Source organism: Corvus moneduloides, chromosome 9 (assembly GCF_009650955.1).
Source record: "Corvus moneduloides isolate bCorMon1 chromosome 9, bCorMon1.pri, whole genome shotgun sequence".
Classification (NCBI taxonomy): domain Eukaryota; kingdom Metazoa; phylum Chordata; class Aves; order Passeriformes; family Corvidae; genus Corvus; species Corvus moneduloides.
In genome coordinates, this window is record NC_045484.1 from 30,041,086 (window position 1) to 30,059,219 (window position 18,134).

Consider the following 18,134-nt stretch of genomic DNA (forward strand, 5'->3'; position numbering starts at 1 on the left):
ATGGCGGCCGAGGCCGCGCTGAGGGCAGAGCGCGCCCGTACTCAAGATGGCGCTCGCAGGACCCAGCGGAGGGACGGGCGGGGTCGCGCCCCGAGTAAAGATGGCCGCGCCCGGCACCGGCCACGCGTTTGCCCGCAGCTAAGATGTCAGGCGTTCGGGGCCGCGGCCCCGCGGCGGTGCGGGGATAGCGGGGGACCCGTGAGGAGCCCTGAGGCGGCTCTCGGAGCGGGGCTGGAGCCGCTCCGGGTGCTGGCACCGCGGGCGGGACGCGCCCTGAACCGAGCGGCGGGGCCGGGTGAGGGAGGAACATGAGGTGAACCCTCCCCGCTCTTCCAGACACCGACGCTATAGCCTTGGCCCACCCGCTGAAATCGCACCTCTGCGTGTCCCCAGTGGTGTCTGGAGTTTGCTGGGTACTTGAAAAATAAGTTGAAAAAGCCCAGCCGAAGTTAAAGGGGTGACCTGCCAAACCTGGTTAACCCGGACTGGCACAACCCCCGTCATCCAGGTGGGCCTGGTGTGCTGATACTGTGTTCAGCATGCCCACAGCAGTCGGATTAGAGAAATAATTTCAAATTCTTCCCTATTTTCACATAAAACTGTGACTGCATTGTTAAAAATGCTGTTTATTTCAATTTTTAAATGAGTACTGAATTCCTGAAGCAGGCAAGCTTTTATCTTCATCCGCGTTTGCTCTTCGTAAGGTATTTTGTGGTGATTACAAACCTTTTCCTTTTCTCACTACCTTGACAGCTATTTATTTTTCTATTGTGATTATTTCAGGTTTTTCTAGTGTTTGAAGGCATCAATTTTCCACTTACGAACTGCTAGGGATCCTGGAGTGTTTATAGGAGATGGAGAAGTCGTTTGGAGGAAACACACCCAGGAGAGGCAACACCACTGTCCTAAGTTTACATTTGCTCAAGAAGCATTTCCTGAAAAACAAGTAGGGACCTAAAAACTGGAAAACTGAACCTAACAAGCTGGGAAAGCAACTCTGAAATAGTACTTAGGAGAACATCATCGTTACCCATCCCTTCTGGAAGTCTTTTGGGTTTTCTGGGCATTCTTTTGGTGCACGGTGACTTGTCTGGAGCCTGTCAGTACCAAAGAAGGGTTTGTCCCAGTCCCAGATATTCCAAGAATCCGTGGAAACGCAGATTAAAAACGTGTGGATGGCTGACAAAGAGCTCAGCCAGCAATGTGAAATATTGCCATCTAACAGCTTTTTGGGAGATGCGTGTAAACTGAATTGGCAGCCTGGAGTTCAGCAGGCAAAGTATGCAAATGAAAATTGATACTCCTCTCAGCAACTGGAAGCGAAAGGGCAGGGCCGGAGCACGCTCCGGGATGAACTCAGCCCTCGGAGATGGAGACAGAGGTGCACTGATGGGAAAAGTGCCCGGCTCTTCTGTCAGCGGCGCGTCCCTCGGATGGATAAATACACCACTCGCTGTTCATCACTGTCAAGAAAATTGTCACTTCTCACAAGCGCCACATTAATTAAAACTGAGAGTAAGGACTGGGAAGTTGAGCGTTCAGAATCCTTTGAAAGGGGGATGGAATGGTGTGTTCTTAGCGTGTCGCGTGCTCTGGTGCAACTGCTGCTGCTCAGTGAAACGAAACGGGTGCCAGAATGAGGGGAAATCAATCTGAACTCATGAGAAATTGATTTCCAAACCTCTTGTAGCCCTTACCCTGTGCAACCAACAGGGCTGTGTAAGGTCAGCAGATGGGCTCGTGAAACTGTGTAGCAGAATAAAAATTGTATTTATCTACTTTAATTTGACTATTTTATGTGTGTACATATATAATTTTAAAAAGTCAGAAAGCAGACTAATGTACAGGTTTCAGAATGCACACAGTTCACCCAATTAATTTCAACTAAAATGGTGCCTGTTCAGTATTTCGTGATTAGCAGGAGGAAAATTTTACTTTTATTGCCATCCTGGGCAACGTTCTGTGTGGTGGAAGTCACAGAGACATGGTGTGTTTTGGGGTGCTGTAGGGGAAGTCTTGCAATCCCTTTACTCCATACGAGTTTTCCTATGGTTTTTTGCCATTCCCTTCTGTGAAGTGGTGGGGGCTGTGCTGCTGAAGCTGAGCAGAGCACATTATTATACAAGTATTATTATACACAGTTCACCCGAGGATGTACACCCGTGTGTGCAAAGGGGAGTTAACTCCTCCAGCAAAGCCCTTGCACCAAGTCGCCTCTACGTGCCCCTCTGTGGGGAGTTCAAAACATAGAATCACAGAGTATCATGAGTCTGGACATCGATGTGCTGCAAATAAATGAAAAATAAGCTTTGCTACAATATTTACACACGCGGTTTGCCTTCACTGGGGAAGCTGGAAGCCACATCACAGGTTCAAACTATCATCTATAAACAGGCTGGCGGGTCAAGGCTCACCTGGAAATTGATTAAAAAGTTAATTTCGGCCCTGAAATCCCGCGGTGGCCAGAGCCCGTGTCCCGCTGGAGCGCGGCCCGCGGCCGGCCGAGCGCTGCCCCCGCGGGCGCGGCGGAGCCGGGAGGGGCCGAGTCCCGGCCGTCCCTCGGGAGGCGGCTCTCCCGCCGCGCCGCCCCGGCTTCCTGCGCCGCAGGTGAGCCGGGATCGCCCCTCGCTTCCCGCTTCCGCCCAGGTGAGCGCCGGCGGCCATCCCGCCGCTCCCGGCATCCCGCCGCTCCCGGCACCCCGGCATCCCGCCCTCGGCGCCACCGCCGCCTCCCGCCCGCAGGTACCGCGCCCGCCCCGGGAATGGCACGGATGGGGTGGGATGCGATGGGAGGGAGGGGGGCACGGACAGTCGGCGTGGTGCGAGGGCTCTGCTGCGGGAGTTAATTCCCCTTCGGACACGGCGGTGTGGATTATCGGGTGAAATGCGCGCATAAATATCTAAAGGGGATAAATAATCTGTGTTTATCTGTAATAAGTATTCCAGCCTGCCAAGAGGATGGAGCCGGGCTCTGCCTGGTGGCGCCAAGCAATAGTACAAGGGGCAGCGGGTAGAAACTGATGCCCAGGAAGTTCCGCCTGGATGTGAGGATGAACTTCTTCCCTGTGCGGGTGACAGAGCACTGGAACAGATTGTCCAGAGAGGGTGTGGAGTCTCCCTCACTGGGGGCATTCCAGAACCATCTGGACACACTCCTGTACCTTGTGCTCTGGGATGGCCCTGCTTGAGCAGAGAGGTTGGACCAGATGACCCAGCTGTGGTTCCTTCCAGCCTGACCTATCCTGGGATTCTCTAAGTGTTTCCAACAGTCTCCTGCTTCCAGAGCCAGACCCGTATTTTGCTGTGAACACCAGCTTGACCAGTATAGCCGTGGCCAGGATACCAGGCTGTGCTCACCCAGAGACCCCCAACTGAAAGCCATTCTGGCACCGGGGACCTCGACAAGTCCCTGACACCCCAGTAAAGACAGGGTAGGGCTGCATGGCTCCCGATGGCAGCCAAAGGCTCTCATGGCACTGGTTTCATCCTGGTGTTGTGTTGTTGTGCAAACAGTTTCCATTGCTCTGAGAGGCTGGCTCAGGATGAGGAGAGGAGGGAAGTAACACACCTGTTGCGACACTTCCCCTCAAGTGCCTGTCAATCCAGAGATTCTTAGCAGAGCAGGTTTTTACTTTGTTTACAGGTGGTTAATAGGAAAACAGTTCTTCCGCATTCCTTGTTAATTTTTGACCCTTGTAAGTTCAGCGTGGTTCCCGGTCTAACAGCTCTGTTCCCCATGAAGTGTAACTTGTTTGCTATGTACACTATCATCAAAGTACCTAGGATTTATTGGCAATGACAATATTTAGATACTGGAAACGAGTTTTCCATGAGAACAGGTTTCTGAGACTGTGTTTTTGCTTCGTGGAGAGCAGCTTTGGCTTGAGCTCTCTCTTCTATTAGACAACAGAGAACCCACACTGGCACTTCCCTAGAGGCTGAAGTCCACAGGAATTCAGGTTCTGCTTGCTATAAAAGTTACCATGCCTGGAGAGTGAGTAAGGCTCCTCTTGATCTGCATTGAGACTGGTAATCACAGGTGCAGAGTGCTGGGTTTTCGTTACTTTCCTCCTCCTCTAGTCACTAATCATCTGTAAAACTCAGGCTGCCCACGCAGTATTTTTTTATTTTTAACAATATTTTGCTGTGACCCACTGTACCCTGGAGAAGTGTGGTGTATCTGTGTTCAGGTACTCACAGAACTATTTAGTTTTTTTCCTTCTTTCAAGTGCCTGGAGCAGTCAGTGTGTGCTCAACAGCATTTTTATAAATCCTGCAGCGTTGCACAGAGCAGAGGTGGTTTCATAGGAAAGGTGTGTATGTGCTATGCTTGGTATGACTGAATTTTACTGTACAGTATAAGTAAAACTGACCATAACATGTAGGATAGCAAAATCTGTGTTAGAATAGTGTTTTTTCACAGTATGGAGTCGCTTGATGGCATGTAAACTACAAAATATTGAATATCTGAAGTTACAGCCAATGTCTTGTGAGGACAGTTTAGGATTAAGATCACACTAACAAATGCTGTTTTCCCTGGCTTTTGCTTTTATCAGCGTTTAAACTGAAACTTTCCAAGTTAGAGGTCTCGGTGATGAGGAGGATGATATGCACTGTATTAGTCACTCCTGATAACAGGGCCAGGAAAAATTCCAACTGCATTAGTGCAGAAAGGTGACTTTGGATTGGGATGAGCCCTTTGGCTGTTCCTGTGGCAGGCTGCTGAGGCTGGCCATTTTAGAAGCCTTTGAGAAATAGCAGCAGTTAGTTGGCACTTGTGGATTTTAATATCCCAAAAGGTTTCAGCCAGGCTGAGTGGGGAGAACATCCCATGAGGCCGTACTTTTCCTGGAGGGATGCATGTTGTTGGAGGCCAGGTTGAAAGACACGAAGCAGAAGCGGTTGTGGATGAGTGGGGAAAAATGGGCAGAAGAATCTCTGCTGGCTGAACCATGTCCTCTTCCAAACCCCAGCAGCAAAGCCTCAATTTCCATCTTCCAGCAGCCCTTTGTGGAGAGCAGGTGCTTGTCAAGGCTGCTGATGGGATGTGGGGATGTCATGTTCCCCTCTGGCTCTGGGATCGCCGGGGCTGAGCGCTCCGTGTCTCTGTGCAAGTGGCAGGCGTCTGGCAGGGGGGTGATGGCAATGGAAGACTTAAACCTTTCAGCTCTTCTGATGACCTCTGCTGGCACCAGCATGGGGGAATTCCTTTTTCCTTATGTTGCTTTTGAAGAAGATCCAAGTCTTGGGATTTCATACAAAACCTTCTGAAGTTTTCCCACTCCCTCGGATGTGTTGAGTTCAACTCTCAGAAGTGAAGACAGTGGAACCCCAGATGGATGCTGTCCTGGGGTTAGAAAACACTCAACCTTCTGAAATTCATCATTTTCTTGATGATTTTATGGTTATGTTGGAAGTTGTGACATAAATGTTGAACTGAGGTTTCCAATAAGATAAATAAGCGTTTATAGAAGTTGGAGACTGGAGCTAAGGAAGCGGAATGTGGAGTGCATGGAACTGATTTTAACAGGACAAACCAAAGTGTTTTGGATCATTCTTCAAAATTAACACCTAGGAATGGACTTTCTAATTTATCAACTGTTTGTTGATACTCTGCCTGGACTTAGAGTGTGTTTGGAAAATGTTTAATGATAAACTGTTTGGGCTGTTAAACATAGACATCAATAATACATAGAGATGTGAGTTTCTCTGGTGCCCAAAAGCCAATCTTAGAGGCCTGTCCTCAATTATCCATGACTTGAACACTCTAAATTAGTTTATATTTTCAGGGTTCCCTTCACACCAGAAGGAGCTGTTTGCTTTAATTTTTCCCCCCCACTCCCTTATGGAAGAAAGGAAAAGAAAGAAGTACTGAGTGTGGTTTTAACATATTGTACCAAAAAAAAAAGAAAAAAAAATCACTAAAAAGCATTGCAAGCTGGCTGGAGGCCAGCTCTGATCATGAGGAACCCCAAAGTGCTGTGTAAACTTGAACTGTTATTAAACCACCTGAGATCCACTTGGGCATCCACTGGCACAAGTGGCCTGCAGTGGCTCTTAGGGACACTTGGAGCAGCTCAAGCAAGAAGCTGAAACTTTCTTTAATCTTTTTTATTTCCTCCTGTTTTGTACCTCCTTCTCCAGGGAACTTCTGCCTCGATGGAGCCAAGATCTCTTACCTATAATTCTTCTCCTTAAATTTAAATCTCCGATTTTCTCAGGTCATAATCAATCATTCCCCATTGTCATAATTGCTGTTGTTACACCCTCTGTAATGGAAAAAAAGATTAATTTTGGGGATGGTTAGCATGGCACTTGGAGGCTGTTTTGGAGTGAGACTGGGTGTTTCTTGTGGTGCAGTTTGGTCCTGCTATGAGGTGTGAACACATCACCATTTCCCCTCTTGTCCCCCTCCTGCCAGTGCTGGCAGCTCAGAGCTGGCTGGGCACAAAGCTCACCCCACCAAAATGTGAAGGATTCATTCTGAGTGTTTAGCTCCCTGTTCCAGCTCATAGTGGGATCAGCTGAATGGAAAATGGAAAGGGAAGAATAAATGCATGGAAGAGGGCTGGGGAGCTGGACCAGCCTCTTGGCTTTGGCTCTTGGGTGGGCATGGTGCTGTCAAGTCGTTATTTCCTGCCATGCTGGGTTTCTTCTCTGGGTTTAATCTTTTCTTCACCCCGCTGCTGATTTAAAGGTGTTTCAAGCCACTTTTCCTCACAGGAGTTATTTTCCATCCCTTTCTCATTTTGATTCGTTCGCTTTAGAGTTTTTTTTTTTTTCCTCTTTTAACTGCTGATGTGAGGTAGAAAAACAGAGGAGGGAAGCGAATGGAGTGAAGTTAACCCGGGAAGAAAGAACAAATTTCCATATTCTTTGTCCTGATTTGTTAAGGTTCATGCAGTATTTTCATTCGAGGAGGTTAAGTTTTGTCTTTCTGGTTTAATGAAGACTCAGGAGTGTGTAAGGAAATGGTGTTTTCATCTGTTCTTCAGAATCAGCTCTCAGCTCAGAATCAAAGGCTGCTGTGCTCTTAGAAGTGTTTTATTTCCAATGGAAAAGAAAATAAAGCTGCAGCACTTCCAAAAGTTCAGATGCATTCCTGAAAATCTTTCAGGGGGTTGTATGGCTTTGCTGCTTCAACTCTTGCTACGAGTTTGATTTAAAATGACCTCCTAAATCTGTTAATAGTCTTGCAAAGCGACTCCTTTTGCCTGGCCCTGGGTGGAAACCACACAAACCCACCGAGTTCTGCAGGAATTCCTGCAGGAGCCAAAGCTGCTTGGATATGCACAGCAAAGGGTGCATAAATCTGAAGTTTCAGTTTGTGACACGCCTCCATCGACTTCTTCTTTCCCATTAGGTAAATCAACCTGACTCTGCAGGAGAAGGGAAGCTACTCATCTGCATAATTAATATTTTGGTAAATATAACACTGTCCTCCCAGAATTCCAGATGTTTTCACTGAGAGCACAGACAGCGTCAGAGGCAGAGCTGAAAGGATCAGAGATCCTGCTGGGAGAGAGCCCCTGGAATGTGCTTCCCCTGGTGTCACGTTCACCATATGACCCTTGCTACTCTTGAGTTGCAAGACAAAAAATAAGTAAAAAGCTTTTATATAGAGAGAGGGGTATGGCTGTTTTTGTTCCAACATAATTCCAAATATATTATTCTGAAATTACACACTTATATACTGGATAGAATTAAAATTACATAAATTGTGCTGTTAAATGGCTGACTTCTTTCAGAAGAGCTTGTACTAGGTGAAGGAATCTTGTTTGGTAGAGCTGCCGTGATAGATTTCAGAATGACAGGCTCCACATCAACTTAATAACATGCAAGCAAGGGTACAAATTTATCATCTCTGCTAATTGCAAGTCTGTTGTTTTTATACTGCCATCTAGGCCTCGGCCCCAGTTGGAGACCTGTTCTATTTGGCACTGTGGAGGAGCATGATAAAGGATATTCTGCTCCTTAAAAGCTTGATAAAGGATACTTTGCTGTTAGTGTATGTAGAAAAGAAAAAGGCAAACACCTGCAGGAGAAGAGAACAGGTTTCCTTCACCTGTTGTGAATCAGGCTGTGATTGGAACTGACCTTCCTTAGGAACATGTTGGAATAGGGATTACTATGCCCAATTTTGGGCTTTAATTCTGTGCTGTCCCATGAGTGGAGGGAACAACATTCTTTTATAGGGAAACACAAAAGTTTCACCTGTATTGCCATCCAGCAGGGCTGAACGATCATGATAAGAATACTGTCTACAAATGATCAGGTGGAAAATATCTTCTAAATAATAGGTAGATTTTAGCTCTGTGTATATCTGTGAAGATCACAATTATAATGTCAATATCCAAAAGAATTTCGTTGAGCATATCTGTGTTTCGGTTTTCTTAACCTGCATTTTTATTCATATTTGAAAGCGTTGTTTATATTCCTTCCTGTGTGTGAAAGGCAAAGCACATGGAACAAAGACAAAGTTTTGAATATGCTGAGGCTATGTTGAGAGCTTTGTTAAATACTTGGGGTAAGCAACAGGGTAGTAGTATTTTTTTATTAAATTTGTTGTAGTTAGCTTAGTATTTTATTACTGCATTTATCGAATGTTACTATTCTGTTGGATATATCATTTATTAATTTGATTTTTTGTTGTTGTTGTTGTTTTTAAACCTCAGCCAGGTTATTTTGAGTAATTCCGAAAATACCCCTCAACATGCCTGAAAATCCTGCAGCAGGTATGTGGTCTGAAAATGATTCCTTTTGCTGAGTGCTGAGCAAAGAAGCTCCATTCCTAACCTGGACTCCGTTGTGGTGCAGATAAGCAGCAGGTGCTGCAGATCCTGGATCGGCTGCAGGCAAAACTGCAGGAGAAGAGGGATTCCCAACACCAGGAAAGCCTGACTATTCTACGGAACACCCTCAGGAGCCCCTTGTTCAACCAGATACTGACTCTCCAGCAATCCATCAAGCAGCTGAAGGAACAAGTGAGTGTAAAATTACTGTTGTTGGTGTGATGATAACTCTGGGCAAGTGGAAGTTGAATCAGGATGTGTAGGCGTGTGTTAACGAGGGCGCTCTCGTTAATAGTCTGTAATGTGGTGTGAGTGAGTGTTGGGCTTTTTTTCTTCTGTGGAGCTGGTGTCTGCAGAGGCACTGCTGAAATGAGAAGTGGTTTTGCAACAAACAGGTCATGGGGCAATATGCTTTAAAAGGCATGCAGGAGAGGCAGGGTTGTGTTGGAAAAAAACATCTGCAAAAGACATCAGCTCCAGTATTTTGAGTCCTGAGCAGTGTTGGAACTGGGATCCTTTGTTTTTCACAGGAACTAAGTGCTGTTTATCAGCTCACTGGCAGCATCTTTTCTCCCTAAAAGACAGCATCACTTAATTGCCTCTAATTTTTACAAGAATGCTTAACCTGCTTCAGGATGTAAAGTGTAGAAAACCCAGCCTGAAGATTTGCCAAGCTCTGATGCAGCCGTACCCAAGCGAGTTTTAAAATGACTCGGCTTCAGCAGCGGTTGGAACTTGTGTGGGTTGGTTTATGAAGCCAAGTGACATTTGATTTTGCGGACAGGGGCATCCACAGCACAACCTGATGAACACATCTCACCCTGCAGTTAAGATAAAATCATCAGCAAACTTAAACCCAGCAACTGAGCAGCAGCAATCCCCATCTGTGCTGCCACGGTGCCCAGCCGGAATTACAGCAGGGTGGGTGTCAGAGGGACAAGGCCACCTCGCTGTCGTTGCCAGATGTCTTGCAGGTGTTCCTGCCTGGGTGGCCTGGTGGTGGCTGTGCTATTCATTATCCCTCCTTCCCAGGTTCCCATAGATGCTGCATCCCTTCCTTCCAAAGTTTGGATGCATGTTTGCAGGCTATTAAAAAATGTATGAAAATGCAAATGTATCTAAGAAGTTACTGTGACGTAGTGGGTTTTATATTCAGAATGTTCAGAACTCTCATATCTCAAAAATTTAGGTTTTCTTGAAATTCTATTTAAGCATGGGCAGCTTCATTCAGGATGGGATTTTCCAGGTTATGATGTCACGCTAGGAATATTTTTGCATTTCTTCGTTATCAGTGAGGACTAGAAGTGCAAGTCCTAGCAGGGATAACTTGTTCAGTGGTAGTTGGTTTGTACCCTAGACTCTCTCCGGGGAAGGGATAATACAGACCAGGCCTCAGGCTCCTGAGTGACTCAAAATATTTGGATTTTTGTGCCAAAGTTCTACGTAGCTTTGCCTGACAGTTGCAGCAGTGCTTGAGAGCCTCTTTAGAGTTTGGTGCTTTTGCATGTGTTGTTTCTGGAACACCAGGGTGAAAAGAAGATAAGGGGCACGGGCAGGGGAGAAGCATGAAAGAAACAGAGAGAAATGAGTGGAGTAGAAACACAGCTGAAACATTCAGGGAACTTCTGAAAAACAGTTTAAATTTCATGTGGTAGCTTGGTTATAGCTTATCTATTAATGCTGCCTGATTTATACAGGTGAGTATATTTGTGTGAATGGGCACAGGTATTCTCCTTTGGCAGCCTGCACACAAAATGGTGTTTGTGGAAAACCTTTCCTTTTGTTTTCAGTAGGTTTTCCACACCTTTGTTCATTTTCAACAGCTCAATTACATGCCTCCTGACCGCTCAGTGGATTTTGATTTTACCAAGAGGGGGTTGTTGGTGTTTGCTGACAAATCAGTCACTGCTGGGACACCTTGCACTTCACCTGGACCCAAAGCATCAGCCTTCACTCCAAACCTGGGAGTTAATGAATTTAACATGATCATCCAGCAAATGGCAAAGGTAAGGCTCTCAGGGTTAGTGAACCAAACTTTTGTTCCTTTTGGAGCATTTCACACTGCTTTTTTTGTTGTGTGTCTGGAAGCATGGTGCCTCCTAACCAGGAGAGAGTAGAAGTGTTGAGAACTTTTCCCTGTGGAAGATAATGTCAGGAATAGGAAGTGGTTTGGTGGCTTGTTTTGTTTTTTAGCTTTCTTTGCCAATTTTCTGGTTTACTTTCTACCAAACACACCAACATAGTAAGAAAATTTCGATTGCCAGAAAGCATTTTTGGTATTTGATGACGCTTAATTGAAATTGGACATTTTCAGCAGAAACTTGTTTTGGTGGAGGCACTTTTTTATCAAGTACATTTTAAATTGGAAACGTACCAACTTTATGAACTGTGCAAAGTATTAAAAGAACTAGCATGTAATATTTTATTTAACTCTTTATTTAGTGTGTCTTAACTTTGTCAGACAGATGCAGATTTTAAAAGCTTGTCATGTAGCATGGACCAAATTCCCTAAGAATTTCTACAGGTGCAGACATCCACCCATGGGGGACTGGCATTTATACCACAAATGTATTGTTCTCTGTTATTTTCAACCATTAATTTAATTGGTATTCATGCCTTTCTATATTAAGTAACTGTTGCTAATTGACTTCCTTAATGTAGCTGTAATATTTTGAGCATTACTCTGCTCATTAGTGTGTCATTAACTCATCAGAGATAAGATTTACAGTAAAGGCTGCACGTTATTTGGAATAAAAGAGCTGTGATAGCAGTGCGTTCTCCCAGTAATATCTCCCAGTAAACATCCCCAGCAATCTTGTATTAGAACTGAAAAACGGGCAGTTGCAAAAGCAAACTTTTTTTAGCATTAGGTGTGAAGCCACAGGGAGGGGAAGGAAATTAATTTTCTGTATTTAAAAGCTGAAGTCTTTTGAATGCACACCTAAAAATCAGCATTAAAAGCATGGGGAGCCAAAACACAAGTAATTTAGTTCAGCTATACAGCATTTCCAGAAATCCCAAATATATTGCTCTAGACAGCACTTCGTTCATAGTTTTCATCCAGTTTGGAATTCATCTCATAATGTGAATGAAGTGTGAAAGCAGCTCTTAAATTCCCTGAGGTTTCAGAACCTCAGAGTGCTTGCATATCCAATACGTTGCTATATTAAAAATAATAAATGGAGGAGCTTTTACAGAAATAACATATTCGGTATTTTGCCTTTGTTTAGTCTTAGGAGGAGAATAATTCTCCAAGTGTTCATAAATTTTGAAGTAGCTCATTCTATTGCTTTGAAAATTAGTAAGTCATTTTATCTTCTGTTTTATTAGGGAAGACAAATAGAATCAATAAAGATTGATAAACCTTCTGTTGGAGGTCTCGGATTTAGTGTGGTTGCCCTTAAAAATCCCAGCCTGGGAGAAGTTGGTATCTTTGTCAAGGAAGTCCAGCCAGGAAGCATAGCTGACAGGTGAGATCTTCATAATTGTGCTGGAAAATTGTGTTTTCCGTGAAGGGAAAAGTCATGACCTTCACGTTGAAAACTCTATCAGAATAACATGTTTGTCTGGGTTATCTGGTGGGATATTTTGGTGGTGGTATCTTGCTTTTCAGCTAAAGGGACTCATATTTTGAGGATCAGGTTTTCAGATGGGTTTTAAATATCCAAGCCATTCGTAAATGGAATTTCCAGAAATCATTACTCACTTTAGAGAATCTTGAGTCCTGATTAAAAAAACAAAAGAAAACTCTGAAAAAAAAACCCAAAGAAAATAAAAATTAGATTCCATTTTAATTTTTATCCATTGTGTCCCTGAAAGATTTTTTTCCCCCCCTTCTTCCTTTATTCATGTGCCTCTGACAATGCCCTATTTATAGTTGGTTTTACTGTTTATTTCCTGTGTAAATTTAGATCCACTCCTCCCGACAGATCCCTGCACAGATGTCATCATAGAATCGAGGCTCCAGGCAGTTTCTTCCTGTATTGTCTGTGGGTTTTCACCCAACAACAAAAGACAGAGCAATCCTTTAAAAATAAAATGTGATTGTAAAACCACAAGAGTTGGCATGAGACAAATGCAGTGCTTGGAATTATGTTTCAAGAAAATGTGTCTAGATTTCAAGTCATTGGTGTCACTTTTTAAATAACACATGTCAGGAAGTGCCAACACAGGATGACAAAAAGAGTGGGGAGAGGTTGGAATGATAATGGCGATGGGCCCACAGAGAACACACCAGAGAACACTTAAAGAAAAGCATATTAAGGCTCTTTCAAAGTGGAGACAGATGGACTGATCCGGATGTCAAAGGAGGGTGAATATCTCACTTTAGGATTTGATGACCTGCTGCTCACTTTCTTTGATGAGAGAATCTGAAATATGGTTAGTGCTCGAAGAAAGTGATTTCTGGGAAACATCTTAAACATGGCATGATAAAAAGGAAGTTTAAAATGCCTTAGTTAAGATGTGCAGTTACATTGTTTGGGAGTTTATAAATTTCCCCAGCATGCTTCCCATTTTGCTTCTGAGACAAGATCTCCTGGAGACTTTTTTGGATTCCTACAGAGCTTTGAAGGCAGTGTCTGTCTATGTAACAGTTTGGTCTCGTGCTCAGAATGAATATTTAACAAAGGAGATGAGTGATGGTTTCTCTCTTGTCACAAATCTAAATTCATCACTGGGGTGAATTAACTGTGAAATTTATATTATCTCAAGGTAGCAACTGAACTGTGTGTTGCTCCAAGAAAGTTTCATGTCTGAAGCTTGATACTATAAATTTTAAGTAAAATATAAATATGCAGCACATCAATCTTTAGATTAAATAATGATACAAAACAGCATCAAAGCCTGAGTTGTGGGTACTTAGAGATGGCATCATGTAGTGCTAAACATAATGAAGAATAGTTCCTAGTTTATTGTGTAACTACAAAAATACTTTTTTTCTGCTTTGTAGTTCAATATCATCAAGAAAGGATGAGGGAATTGAAATTAAATTTTGAATAGAGGCATGGTAAAGAGTTGAGCAAATTTCTGCACCATGCTAAAGCTGGAACAAAATGTGGCTGGGCAGTTCAGAACAGTGTGGATTGAATGTAGTTTGTAAGCTGGTGAAGGCACCCCAATAAGCAGATTTTTAAAATACATAAACATTTAACCTTGCACAACTGTTCATATTGCAGTTACACGAGCCTGATGTGAAGTCACTGTGCCGCGTTTAAAAATTGCTTTCAATGTTTTGTTAAGGGATCAAAGACTGAGGGAAAATGACCACATACTGGCCATTAATTGCACGCCATTGGATCAGAACATTTCCCATCAGCACGCCATTGCCCTCCTCCAGCAATCCACAGGATCCCTGCATCTGGTGGTGGCTCGGGAGCCACTTCAAGGGAACAGCAGAACTGCCTTATTAAGTGATGTAAATCCACCTGAGACTGTGAGTTGTTGTAATGCTGTCAAAATCAGATTTTCAGCTGGGCTGGATATTTTTTTTTCCGTGGCTCTAAGTGTTTGTGTTAGCAAGTTTTACATGGAGGGATTTTTTCCTTTAATTAGATTTTATATGTGATGACATTTCGTTTAGACTCACCGTGCAGTAAGTACAAGGCTTCCATTGCAAAGCTACGTGGAGTTGTTATCAAACAGATCCTGGGTTTTTATGGGATAGCAGAAGCTTTAGTAGATCACCATATTCTTATCAGCAGGGTCTGTTCAGCACAGGCTGGATGAAGCATTTGATGGGGATACCCAGCTGAAACCTACTTGTGCTCAGCAATTAAAGATGCTCTGATTACCTCTTAAAAGAGAGTAAACATAACCTGCCATGAGCACTGCTTGAAACAGCCCAAGCAATTTAAACTGGCACTGCTCACACCAAAAAGCCTTGTCTTTGTTTTAAAAAACAAACACAATTTATCTGTTAAAGAACCTCTCAATCCCCGTTTATTTATCAGCTTGTTTTGGTTCTGGTTTTTTTTTTTTTTTCCCCCATCTGCAAATTTCAGTGATTGGGAAGCCTTTTGTTTTTGTGACAAAGGAGAGCTTGTCACTGGGACATGTAATAAACCAGGGCTGAACTTCCATCTGTGTTCCACCCATATGGTCCAGGTGGCTTCCCTGAATTCGGTCAAACTGCACACCTAAATCCAGGGATTGCAATATTGGAATCTGAATTTATTATGCTATTAGATTTTGATGAAAATCTGGGTAAAAGCAGTGCTTTTCCTTATTCTTAGTAATTATTTCCCTCATGATTATTACAGAGGTAGTGAAATCTGAAGGTTTTAGTGGATAATCAATATTGTTTATTGCACTGAAAATTTTAAAGAATTAAATTTTAACTGCTTTTTCATTGAAAGATCCGCACTGAACAGACTAACAAAATAAAATACAAATATATATCTCTGCAGGGGGTCTTTAAACTTCTTTTATGATATTTAACTGGCTTTGGCAAAGATTTTCAGTATGCTAATAAATCCTTTATTCGCAGAAGACTTAAATCTGCCTACTTTGCTCCATTTGGGCCTGTATGAGATATTAATCTGACAGAAACATTGGCTGGGTTTAGGTTGCTTAACAGCTTTGTTATTTTCAGGTTGTCTTGTAGAACATAAGGTCATGATACAGTGTAGCTTGGAAATTTGCTTCCAATCCAGTATGGCAGAATATTATGCTGTGCTATTAATTCAGTGCCGAATGGTGCTGTTCAGAGTGTGTAAGTGAAATAACAGAAATAAGAATTTGGGCAACGCTGACTGAAAACTGGACCAGTGCAAGCTCCTTGCCTCTGTTTTTCCCTCTTGTTTGCAGTACTCTGGATTTATAAAAAACTAAAAGGATACTTTTCATCTTGGCAGGAAAACCTTAAAATTGCTTTTTCTTCGTCAAGCTTTTTCCTAGTATCCTGTTATCCTGAAGGTGAAGGACAAAATGTGTGTTTAAAAACAGATGAGAAATCCCACTGCGTATTTATGAGGAAATGGAGCTGAGTGAACAAAATCCCACAGATCTCCAATACCTGGGGTGGAGACAGAAAATTGCTCTGATTAATTCTCCTCATTCCTGCTACACGTGGAAGTGAGAAACATTAACGATCATCCGAAATTAAAATCTCCTGTTTTTATTAATTGCAGATTCACTGGGGCCACATTGAAGACGTTGAGCTGATTAACGATGGTTCAGGATTAGGCTTTGGAATCGTAGGAGGAAAGTCGAGTGGAGTAGTTGTAAGAACAATTGTTCCTGGGGGATTAGCAGATCGGGTAATTTGTTATATTATGTCACTTCTTATTTGATTGCAAAGTATAATTAACTGCTTTTGACAGTCTTAAAATAAACTAATATACTTAAACAAAAGGAAGCTGATAGCATCAAAGTCTGAATGCCAACACATGCTTCATAAATAAATACATTAAAGGTATGATGGAGGAAAAAGTCAGCACCTGATATAAATTAAGTTGTTTCTCAGACAAGCTTTGGCTTTTTTAATGTTGTTGAACATGCAGAAATTCTGAAAAGCTGCCTGATATTTTTCATACTTTTGGTATTTTCAGCCTTTGATCAGTCTGGGGCAGAACAAATACTCTGTAGAATTTGGCAACATCTATAGGGACAAACTCTCCAAGTGAATTGTCAAGCAAGAGAATCTGCCCTACCAAAGTCACTGCATTGCAAGGTTCAGTTTAGAGATTGAAAATGTCCTGTTTGTAGAGGGTTTCATTGAAGGGGATTTTGATCCCTGCCCTGCAGCCTGACCAGTCCAAGGAGACACTTGGGTTTGATGCAAAGCCTTTTGAAGGCACAGTTTGTACCTTGATTGTTGTCTTTAAAGACTGGGTGCTGAGTGTTGCTACATTTCAGGAGTAGAACACTTGCAATAACAAAACAGATTCAGATTTTTTAAATTAATTTGGTCACGATGAGTTACGATATTTGAGGACTGGAACCCATAGAGACAAAAGAGAGAGGCAAAAGTACTTCCTCTAGTACAGGATGGAAATAAAAGCTGGAAATTTGGAGAGCTTTACTGGAAAATGTTGGCTTTTTCTTGACTGTCTCCCTCTGAACCTGTCGTGTATAAATGAGTATTTTTTAATTTTTGTCTAACACCTGTTTTGCTGTAAGGAATAAAGTGTTTTGGCTACCAATGAAGCATGTAAGCTAAGAACTCACCACATCATTCTCAGCTGAATGAGACATCATTAGGAACATGTGAAATAATGAGGCATGTACATGTTAAAATTGGATGAGTTTGTAAATGAGTTTGAGTTGGTTCTGGGAATAACCCTGTGATTGCTGTATAAATCAGTGCACCAAAGGTGGTGGAGCTGTGCTGATCAATACCAGCTGAGGATGTGGTGGTAGGAATTCTTGCTTAAAATGGAAATGATGATGTAGGTCATGAATCACAATTATCAGGTGAAAAATAGGTTGTGTGGAGTCTTGTTACCTCCAGTGGATTTACTCACTCGAGTTGGAGCTGGTCACATAAGAAAAAAATTGCCCGGCTAATACAGAAGTATGAGGGAAAAACTCTAGAAAGTCCTCAATCAAAATGCTGTGCTTTTATTCTAATCCCCTATCTGATGAGGAGCGTTCTATGAAACAGAACACACAACAATCTGTGAGATTATAAAACAGTGTTGCTGCCTGTTTTCTCCTAAATGAGCCAAAGGGTGGGAAACCCAGCATGTGACTGTGCAAACGCCTCCTTGAATTATTTACTATGTTGCCATAGTGGTCATTTTGCTGACATTTCCTCCCATTGGTTCTCATGGCCATGAAGATGCCCCTGCATAGTTCCAGTTTTTGTGATAGAACAGATACTTTGTGTATGGACTGGAAACGCTTTTTGCCATTTAATTTGTGCTTGAAGGATGGGAGGCTGCGGACAGGAGATCACATCTTGCAGATTGGAGGGACCAACGTGCAAGGAATGAGCAGTGAGCAGGTCGCCCAAGTGCTGAGGAACTGTGGGAATTCTGTCAGGATGATCGTTGCGAGGGACCCCAAGTGTGAAGTCGTGGAGGCTCCACCACCTCCTGTGAGCTGGCCAGTCAGCACATTACCTTCGCTTCAAAATGGGAATGTGAGTATCTCTGCTGCTTCCTTGTGACGTTTTTAAGCATATTTGTGGCTTGTGATCAGAAAGGAAGAAGAGAACAGAATGTTCTTGGGGCCTAAAGTGCTTCTCCTCTCTTGAGTTTCCAGATACCATATGCTGGTATTTAAGTGGTCTTTATTATAGCCCTGCCTTCTATAATTTTTCCCTTTTTCCTGTATCTTATATATATATACCTATAATCTTGGGATTGGAATGACTGGCTTTACAGAATTTATTTCAGA

General features: G+C 43.1%; 1 protein-coding gene and 2 long non-coding RNA genes across 6 annotated transcripts in view; 2 read left to right on the plus strand and 1 right to left on the minus strand.

The window, feature by feature from the left end:
• The first annotated feature begins 28 nt into the window (after positions 1-28).
• LOC116448088 lies at positions 29-1,784 on the plus strand. Its single transcript, XR_004241799.1, has 2 exons — positions 29-508; positions 784-1,784. It is a non-coding gene; the product is annotated as an uncharacterized LOC116448088 (long non-coding RNA).
• LOC116448089 lies at positions 1,082-2,507 on the minus strand. The gene is made up of 2 exons (XR_004241800.1): positions 2,415-2,507; positions 1,082-2,285 (listed from the first exon to the last, which is right to left on the minus strand). It is a non-coding gene; the product is annotated as an uncharacterized LOC116448089 (long non-coding RNA).
• A 108-nt stretch (positions 2,508-2,615) lies between these two features.
• The window catches only part of PATJ (PATJ crumbs cell polarity complex component), a 140,001-nt gene continuing 124,482 nt past the window's right edge, over positions 2,616-18,134 (plus strand). The window contains exons 1-9 of one of the 4 annotated variants that reach the window (XM_032117751.1): positions 2,726-2,742; positions 7,364-7,423; positions 8,676-8,735; positions 8,818-8,984; positions 10,616-10,798; positions 12,123-12,262; positions 14,034-14,226; positions 15,923-16,051; positions 17,665-17,877. In XM_032117751.1, the coding sequence (XP_031973642.1) occupies positions 8,714-8,735; positions 8,818-8,984; positions 10,616-10,798; positions 12,123-12,262; positions 14,034-14,226; positions 15,923-16,051; positions 17,665-17,877 (1,047 nt within the window). In that variant the 5' untranslated portion in view covers positions 2,726-2,742; positions 7,364-7,423; positions 8,676-8,713. Of the gene's footprint in view, positions 2,743-7,341; positions 7,424-8,675; positions 8,736-8,817; positions 8,985-10,615; positions 10,799-12,122; positions 12,263-14,033; positions 14,227-15,922; positions 16,052-17,664; positions 17,878-18,134 lie in introns of those variants that run through there. The other 3 variants (XM_032117749.1, XM_032117750.1, XM_032117748.1) reach the window with 3 other exon arrangements.